General features: G+C 42.3%; 2 protein-coding genes across 4 annotated transcripts; one reads left to right on the top strand and one right to left on the bottom strand.

Moving 5' to 3' along the window:
* Nucleotides 1-473: 473 nt before the first annotated feature.
* Nucleotides 474-4974, top strand: LOC105559786 (probable myosin heavy chain ECU04_1000). Of its 3 annotated transcripts, none has more exons than XM_012008366.1 (6): nucleotides 474-1067; nucleotides 1484-1784; nucleotides 1863-1941; nucleotides 2331-2504; nucleotides 3670-3771; nucleotides 4024-4974. In XM_012008366.1, the coding sequence occupies exons 1-6, from the start codon at nucleotides 901-903 to the stop codon at nucleotides 4134-4136; spliced, it is 936 nt and encodes a 311-aa protein (XP_011863756.1). In that variant the 5' UTR covers nucleotides 474-900; the 3' UTR covers nucleotides 4137-4974. The 3 variants fall into 3 exon arrangements, with proteins under 3 accessions (XP_011863756.1, XP_011863758.1, XP_011863757.1); XM_012008367.1 differs by lacking the exon at nucleotides 474-1067 and adding an exon at nucleotides 1186-1263; XM_012008368.1 differs by lacking the exon at nucleotides 2331-2504 and having other exon boundaries at nucleotides 475-1067.
* A 922-nt stretch (nucleotides 4975-5896) lies between these two features.
* Nucleotides 5897-8919, bottom strand: LOC105559787 (GTP-binding protein Rit2). Its single transcript, XM_012008369.1, has 5 exons — nucleotides 8398-8919; nucleotides 8269-8325; nucleotides 8044-8117; nucleotides 7751-7942; nucleotides 5897-7636 (listed from the first exon to the last, which is right to left on the bottom strand). Exons 1-5 carry the CDS (start codon nucleotides 8534-8536, stop codon nucleotides 7400-7402), a joined length of 699 nt encoding a protein of 232 aa, XP_011863759.1. The 5' UTR covers nucleotides 8537-8919; the 3' UTR covers nucleotides 5897-7399.
* Nucleotides 8920-9133: the final 214 nt, after the last annotated feature.

Consider the following 9133-nt stretch of genomic DNA (forward strand, 5'->3'; position numbering starts at 1 on the left):
AACCTTCAATTACTTCAAATTACTCTTCAAGGTCAAACCTATGGTACCATCTTATGTCCCCCTCGAAACCATACAACTTTTGTCTGAAACATTTTTTCATATCTCTTTTAGTTTTTTAAAAAATCGACTGTATAAATTAAAATGGCCCACCCTGTATATACAGGGTGTCCTGAAATTCGCGAATCAAAATACCATAGCAAGAAAGTCGTCGAAAAATTAAATTAAGTTATTTGCCATTTTTCGTCCCGAGCAGTAGTTTTTTTAGATAAAAAGGTTCAAAACAGGCCAATCATACATTACGGTTGAACGGAAACCCGTCCGTGAGTCGCGCATCGATAGTGTTAGTGCATTAACATGTTTTTTCATGTTTTAAATATGTTTCTTTTTGCACTCATTTTAAACAAGTTTAAAACATAAAAGACAGATTTAAACAGAAAAAAATATGTTTTGTTTTTTCTTTTTAAACATGTTTCTTAACAACCCTGGTACAGGTTCGCGGGGAAGAGGATCAGGAAACACGCCGTGCCGTATCGCTGCCGGTGTCGGCGGCGTATCGGAGCACGCCCCCCCCTTTTCAAATGGCTATCACGCGTGAGCGTTCCTGAGAGAGAGAGAGAGAGAGAAAACAGAGAGAAGAGAGAGAGAGAGAGGCTCGAGGCGGAGAGACGCGCAGCGCGTCGCCGACGACGTCGACGCGCGGGATTCGCCTCCTCGTCGCCCGACGATCGCCCCCCCGGCGTTCTCCACGAGGGGGAGTTGGGGTTATGCGCCGCTGGCCCGAGGAGCGCGACCACGTATCGTTCGCACGTGCACGGGCGTCACGGCGTTGCGGGGCGGTAACGTGGCATATGCTCCGCTGAGCGGGAGAGCCGGGCGCGCGCGACCACGAAAGCGAGAGTGATGGGAATCGACGGTATGAGGGTCGGCGGTGGCAGATGCCCGCCCCTCCTGGTCGGCGGGCTCCTGCTGGCGTGCCTCATGCTCGTCTGCAGCTGGTGGACCCTGTCCTCCGAGAACCTGGAGCTCATCAGGCAGATCGACGACCTGAACGAGCAGCTCAAGATCAGGTGAGAGAGAGCGCGCGGCGGCGAACTCTGGATTTCGTTAACCGCGGCGACGAGTGACGAACTGACGAGTTGCCGGTGCACGTAATTAAGTTGCGGTCGTTGCGGTTGCCAGAGCGTTATGTCACTACGCCGCTCGAGTGTTTGTAATGAAGGTGGCTGGCTTGAAGCGTTCCTGCCGGGCGGTTGTTGCAGAAACGTGGGTCTCCACTCTTCTTGGACCGTTGTGTAATCCGCGAGACGTGCTGCGTGTGCACGAGTTTCTTTCGCGTTGAAATCTCGCTCGCGACTCACTTGCGCAACGCGCGCCTGCAATATCTCGCAATGTTTTTAGGCTGTTACTCGTTGCGGCGCGTAGAAATGTTCGACGCGACCTGGAACCTCGGTTCTGACGAGGAAATGCATTTCTTTCCTTTCAGTGCTGAGGAAAGAGACCAGTGCGTGACGTTGCGCGGCAACTTGGAGCAAAGGTTCAAACGCACGGAGGATGAGTTGGCCTCCCTGCACGTCCGCCTGGAGCAGCAGATGGACTTTAAGAAGAGAAACGAGGAGCTCGAGGATTCGGTTACCGTGTGCAAAAGTGAGCTGGACTCGTTGAACAAACTGGACGCCACGAAAACCGCAACGCTAGAAACTTTGAGACTGGAAAAGGACACTATTAACAATCAATTGGACAGAAAGCGGGATGAGAATAAGAAGCTACAAGAGGAAATAGACAGAGTACGGGCCTTTCATTTAATAGCGTAGGGTCGATTTTGATTTGAAGAATATGAAGCGAATGTACAATTGATTTTACAGCTGAAAGGAGAAGTGGATCAATTCAAGCTCGGTTGCAATTCGCCGGCCGAGAAGAAGGAGACGCCGAATCTCCAGCAACGTAAGTTACGATTTTATCACGAGTTTCGTTCGACACGCATTTCGAGTTTTCCATTATGACAAATAACCGCATTCGAGTACCTGTCGAAATTAACTTGCCGCATAGTTTATTTGATACACGAGAAATATCGGCAGTGTAAACGTACGAGTGAAGACATTTGTCGACTTAAATTGCTAATTGCACCCTGCTTTAACGGCGGGAAGAGAGTACCCTCCGATTTTTCTTTATTTCAAATCGCGTAAATTATTCCCATTAAGTTCTAACTCCGATTGGGCTGCTCACGCAAGAATTAATGCAACTACAAGCTCGTCCCCCCCCCCCTTTGTTCGCACATTTTTGACCGACTCACAATCAGTATTATAAGATATTGTCGGGATTTGCTGATCTAGCAACGACAGTGGTCATTAACAAGTCTCAGTTGCATCCCGTACCGGAGTCTGCTGTAAGAGTGTCCGTAGCTGGTCAGCGAGGTTTGAAGTTCCACGGAATTCCGATCCTACCAACAAATCCACCTGGTGCTGTGCGCCAGACTCCTCGTTTCTCAGTGACCATGTTGAAGAGAGGTAGTGATACCTTTCTCCGTCCTCGGGGCGAGAGAATGCTGCCACAAACGTGAAAACCAATGCTCACAGTAGATTTGTACATAATTCACACTTTTCGTATATCTGTGACTAAAAGCTCTATTAAGGGCCTACTATATCGCTTCTGACTAAGGTGTGGATCGTGCCCGGCCCTTCGGGTTCTAATGACATACAAACTATTGTTTCTCTAATATCGAACGCTGAAGTTTTCATACGAGAAAGACTGTTTTAGTACTGTAACGCAAAGTTGTCTTCATAAAATACAAATGTAATAGTTAAACTTGTCGTGTTTTACGTTACAAGATCTAATTTTGTACATACTAGAATAGTATAAAGTATTCACGTAGTTGATACGCTAAATCGCACAGGCACGAGTACGATTTCCGAGTGAATAGGTGCCATGCAATAACTTATTTTTCTATAAGGATTGTATTAAAATTGTTATTTTAATTATCGAACATCAAACACGTTGTTCTTTCCTAGGCTAATTTTTATAAAGTGATTAAATTGTGTACAGTAAATCTTTATATAGAGTGGGGCGGGTGAGAATTATTTAATTATACAATTAAGTTATGACAATCGTTAAGTTTGTGTAATGTGTATTTTGCGATTTAACGGCTTGTTGCAATATTGTATTTGTAATAGGATCTTACGATTAAATGATACGGAAGGCATTCAATGTGAATCACAAATTTTGATTTGTATTTATAGAAATATCAAACAATAAAAAATTGTGATAAACTATGCAACACTTTTAACTCTCTTTAAAAATATCAACCGTAAAACACAATAGATCTCTCGCGCGCGCACAACGGTAGGAGACAAACATCTTACACGTGTAATACTTTCGGCAAGACATTCCTGCTTCTAGGCTAAACCAAAGGATGGTTGCGGATGATTAATATTACTACAACAAAGATTTCGGAAAATTAATATTACTAAAAGAAACTAACGCGTCTTTCTGATGGAGCTTGCATTAATAATTGTTAATAACAATTACTCTCACTGCTACACGCGGTATCTAATAACGATTCTCCTTGTGTGTACAGTTGACATGGATATTTTGTGTAACAATTAAAATTTTTCAGAAACATACACACACGAACTTTTTACTTTAGTATAGTAATTTAGCTTACATGGCTTTCAGTTGAAACGGATTCGAAACAAGCCAATGGCACGTCGAATAATGCCGCAGAGCAGGATATCCCGGTTGCCAACGATTTGGACGATCCTGAAAATCGTGCACGTGGTAATTAGAACTTCAAACATAACATCACTGCATAAGTTTACTTCTCACTTTAATGCGCCGCAAATTGTAAAAGTAGTGTCCATACTCGTGTTATTACCATTTGCTTCTAGTTATTACAGTCACTTTTCTATCTTATTATCGCTACACGCGTATTCTGTTCCATGTAGAAAACCGAATTCTAAAATTCGATTTGTCAAAGGGGACAGTAAAACTAGGAAATAATTTTTTTAAATTTTTTTATCACATATGTAGATAACAATGGGGATGACATACAAAGCACAGAGGAAACTATGCTACTCCCAGAAAATTATGACGAAGAAGATAAGACGCAGGATGCCACAAAGAAACCTGGTGATAAAGTATAGTGTCGCGCGATACAGCTTAGAAGTAAACAACGCAGTCTTGCTTAGCGCGAGCTACTTAGTCTAAAGTATAGTTATAGATTGTAAGCGACACTCTGACCGGATCGCGGATCATTCGGCTATAATGCATCGTGTAAAATATTGTGCTCAATGTTATCGTATACATGCATACTCAATTGTTCGCGATACAAGTATTTTTTATACGTTGCTTTAACAATGTGTACCTACTTCTTAAATAGGTTTTTTCTACAATACCGAAGATGAGACTACAAAATAATGTACGGACGTGCCAAAATAAGTTGGTCATTTTTTTTATATATACATGTTTGAGGCCATATGTGAAATCTCTATGTAATAAGCGGATACTGTGATCATTGGAAGATCTGAAAATGAATACTAATACTTATTACATTAGCATTCGTAGATAGAAGACGTGCTGCAATAATTTTCTGATGAAGCATGTTTTGTATCAGTCAAAGGAATTGGTGAAGCTATACAATATATTGTAAACGTTTTACATGAAACTATACAGAAAAAGATGGGCAAAATTTTGAAACAGATAAATGCCTTTTTTTGGGGTCATTTTTATTGCAGTCCTATTGGGTAGATATTAATAAATTCGGGTACAAAAAGTATCGTTGCGGTTTCCATTAAAGGTGAAGACAGTTTGTAACAAATTGTTAATAATGAAAATTAGGCGTGATATTAATTCTTTTGAAGTTTTATTTCCTTACATTCCTTATACTTTATTGTAAAATTGTTTTATATCCATGCTGTGCAATATATCAGTTTTATATATCCTTGTTAGTACATATTCAAAATATACTCAGCTTACATAAAATTTCGTGATTTCATTGCAAAATCCCTACAGTTTATACTTCTACGATGTTCATTTGTACCGTTGTATAGTACAGCATCGAGTTCACTGCTTACTGCAGGCGAGGATTACGTGCGTTAGTCTGCAGTTCCTATTTCTCAATATTTTATACATTATTAAAATTTGTATATGTAAACGAAATAAAAATATAACATCGAAGTGATCGTTGATTATCATATTGTCCTCGTAAATTATAAATTATTGTTCTCTACATGCCTTGTCGCTACTCTTTCCATTATTTTCACTTATCGTGTCCGAGATCCATAATTCGTATCGCATTATGTTTGAGGCTTAATCTCCCTACTTGTCTAATTGATAAATGTCGTGATATACAAAATGACGATGTTACCTACATCTTTAATGGCATGTAGCAATTTTTTTTTCACCAACTTTTCTACATACAGTGATGATGACACATAATGGTCGTGATGACCTTATCTCATTATGATAGCTACTTCTGTTTCTCACACTTTTAATTCTAACTGATATGAGCGTACGAACAGTTTATGTTTCAATGTCGCATATTATGTAAGTTTCTCTAAACATGCAGTTATATATAAATATATCGATTCATCTATTTTAATCCGTACGATTATTCTTTATATAAATTATATATTGCAGAGTCATTGTCGTAAATGCTGCCAATAATACTTATATTTGCTGCTGCAAATAGTCACGCTCGTTGCTACCGCTATGAAATAAATTAGCACATGTTAGCAACATAATCTGTGTACCGTGTGTATTATACACGTACTTGCACTAACTTGTAGCTGTCGTTCAACATAGAAAATATAAAATTATACAAATTTAATATTAAATAAATATAAAAAATGTAATGTTTTTCACATTTAACAATATATATATATAAAATATTACATGTAATAATACACATATATGTATATATACATTTACAATATTGTAATACGTAACAAAACATTAAAATTATTAAAACTGTGCATTAATCAACGGTTATCTATGGCTAAAATAATACATTATTACAACAAAATACAAAATGTGACTAGGAAAAATTAAGTAACGACTAGATAATAATTACTACGCGGATTTACGTCTAAATGATTGTTATTTGTATGCATGTCTTATATGTTAAAGTGACTTTTCCTTACCGCAAGTGTTACAAGTCTCATCACACTAATTTACGACTAAAAATCAGACTAAAAATGAATCGATGACTGATGAGAATAATTTAAAAAAAATTATACATAAAATACATATTACATAGTATATGTACATATTCGACAAGCTGCATAGGACATTTATTACTAATCAAGTAAATATTAAACTGTACTCAAACGCTCTTTGAATTGAAGTATAACATTTATGCCACATACATGCACGAGTTCCGATTAAAGCTTACGTGATATTTTTTTCTGAGCCTTTGTGCTTGTACAGAAATAATATAATATTTACTTTTATTGCCAGTTCAATTATTCATGTCTGCAGACATATTTGTATGTTTTAGAGAAATGTCTTTTCGAGATATTTTAGAGATCATGCGCGTCACGTTAACGGTAATTAATACTAAATGCATAACAATTCTAAACTTTGCAACTTACTGCAACTTTTAATATAGCTTTCATCCATAATTTATAGCAGCGTAGTCTTTCATATATATTTACATAAAATTGAATTGAAATAAATAGAATTCAATCTTTTATCCGTTTTAAAATTGCAGTTATGTGGTAAAGCTTTTGCATAATATCCTGCATCGCCAAGAATCATTTCTTGGCATTAACGTTTCATATACTTTTCTTTGGTCACAAATGTTGTTTAGTAATAAACTAAAATTTAAAAGTCATCCGTAACCATCGGAGACTCGTGAAATATTTACTTATTCCAAGTTAGTTGCCTTAGGATCCGTTTGTGTCCACTTATCGCCACTGATGTTTCGCGAAACCTGACTCGAATAAACACTAACAGCCTTCGAGATAAATAAATATCACGGAAGAAATCGCCGTTCTAGAAAGCTGGAAGTCACATATACGCTATATCCCTCACAGGAGGTGTAAATCTATTATGCATCGTGCTCTATGTTTATTTAATTGAGCAGCGCGAATGATGAATTCCGAGATCTCAGATCTAAGATGAAGACAAAGTGTGCGCGTTCCAGTCCGTTTGACACAATTTCACTTTGCTCTATATTGAAAATACGCACTGGGGTCAATGGTAAGGCAGTGAAATTGTTGATGAAGTTCGTCAGTCTCGAAACAAGGGTAACTATGCGTCGCGTAAACTATAATAATTAAAAAAAATTATAGGTAATATCTATTTCGTTGTGGTCTGCTACGATATTACTCCCGCAATTGCTACCGTACGTTCGGCTCAGCGGTCTATGAAGAACGATGTAAAGAAATCTCATCAAAAACCAGTTTTATGGGGCACGATGGGAAGAAGCGTGTCTCCGCCGCCGGAAGATGAAGGCGAATATCGAGCGAATTCGCCACCAGCGGCTGCGCTTGCGGTGTGAATTGCGGGATCTCTCCTTGGAGCGGATCTGCCTGATCAGGGAGAAAAACGCGTCGTCTACGAATTGCCTGAGGGCGGCGGACGTCTCGTAAAACGGGCAGCCGAGCTCCTCCGCCAGCGCCTTGCCCTCCTCCGTGGTCACCTAAAAACAGGCGTACGAGCTCAGTGCACGCGGGAGATCGATACTTTATTGCGCTCGCTACGTGTATTCACACTTTCTGATATATCGCGGCCAGCTCGGCGGCATCCGATGTACCTTTCGATGATGCTGCAGGTCAAACTTGTTGCCGACCAGCACCAGAGGGATATTCTCGTTGGCTCGCACGCGTGATATCAGCTTCCTGTACTCCATTGTCTCCTGGAAGCTGTGCCTATCCGTTACCGAGTAGCATATCATGAAGCCCTCGCCGCATCTCATGTACTGCTCGCGCATGGCTGTGAACTCCACCTACGCACAACAACAGCGGCGCGGCGTCAGGCTCGGTCTCCGTTTGCGTACAAGAAAGCGAGAATAACGTTGGTGACTATCGTAATACACGAGTCTCGAACCTGTCCAGCTGTGTCCAGGATGTCCAGGAGAGCCGCCTCACCGTCGATGACCACTTGCGTCTGATACGAATCCTCTGTAAACAAGAGAAAGGCTACTATTCTCTTCGTGTCAATCTCAAAGCTCCCAACGCAGGCGCGAGTCTCTCGGACCCTGTGCACATTTTTATCTACTCCGGTCCCCGCCGATATCCACGCCTGTGCGCAACGCTCTTCGCATCGACTCACCTATCGTAGGATCGTGATAGTCCAGGAACCTGTGGCTGACAAACTGCAAGGTAACAGCTGCAAAGAGAACGCGAGTCTGTCATTAAGGCAGTCCGGAGCGAAACGTTCGCTGTGAAAGACGACGGGTACCTGATTTGCCAACGCCGCCGTCGCCCAGCACGACGATCTTGTATACCCTGGGCCTGCTCCGGGCGGACTGCGCCGGCACGTCGTCCTTGCCGTTGCAGGCGGCGTTTCTGTCCTGCGGGATGCCAGCCGCCGTCGTCATCGCGGCGGCCGTCCGGCCTTGCGTACCGGCGCGCGGCAGGCGCGTAACGATACACCCCTCAGCCTACGACGAGGCGGCGGCTGGCACACTTGACCGCGCCGCGTCGGAGCGCGACCGACTCAACGGACACACCCGTGTTGTTGACGGCGGCTGCTGAGCGACGGGCGTCGTGGACGACGCCGTGACTCATCTTTGACGCGCGGGCGAAGCACGTTGGGGCTCAGGTGCGCGCGGTGCCGCGCGGCATGACTCGTCGTCGGGCGGCCGGAACGCGCACTGGCCATCGCTGCGCGGACCGCCGTGCCTGACAGATTCGCGGCGAGCGTGTGACAGCCGCGGGGATCGAGACGCGCGCGCGCGTCCCGGCGCGCGGTTCCAAGCACCTGCGACCACACCGCGCCGTTCGCGCGACTTTTAGCAGCCGAACCGCAATATTTTGCCCTCCCGAGTCCGTAAATCCGTAATGAAGAGAAGGAAACGAAATTGCGTCGAGTTGAATTGGCCTCATCGATTTATCGATGGGTTCAATGAGCGCTTGTCGTATTAAAAAAACAAAAATTGACGTGCATAATGTACATACGTCTCGTGTAACTTAAA

This window comes from Vollenhovia emeryi, unplaced genomic scaffold, assembly GCF_000949405.1.
Source record: "Vollenhovia emeryi isolate VEMERY1.0 unplaced genomic scaffold, V.emery_V1.0 DF939254.1, whole genome shotgun sequence".
Lineage (NCBI taxonomy): Eukaryota > Metazoa > Arthropoda > Insecta > Hymenoptera > Formicidae > Vollenhovia > Vollenhovia emeryi.

Excerpts from the sequence above, each read along its gene's own strand:
- LOC105559786 (XM_012008366.1), top strand. The coding sequence starts at position 901 with ATGGGAATCGACGGTATGAGGGTCGGCGGTGGCAGATGCCCGCCCCTC. Across the intron at positions 1,068-1,483 it reads AACGAGCAGCTCAAGATCAG|TGCTGAGGAAAGAGACCAGT; the intron begins GTGAGAGAGAGC and ends CTTTCCTTTCAG. Across the intron at positions 1,942-2,330 it reads GACGCCGAATCTCCAGCAAC|CAACGACAGTGGTCATTAAC; the intron begins GTAAGTTACGAT and ends TTGCTGATCTAG.
- LOC105559787 (XM_012008369.1), bottom strand. The coding sequence starts at position 8,536 with ATGACGACGGCGGCTGGCATCCCGCAGGACAGAAACGCCGCCTGCAAC. Across the intron at positions 7,943-8,043 it reads TCCTGGACACAGCTGGACAG|GTGGAGTTCACAGCCATGCG; the intron begins GTTCGAGACTCG and ends TGTTGTGCGTAG. Across the intron at positions 7,637-7,750 it reads ACCTGCAGCATCATCGAAAG|GTGACCACGGAGGAGGGCAA; the intron begins GTACATCGGATG and ends GCCTGTTTTTAG.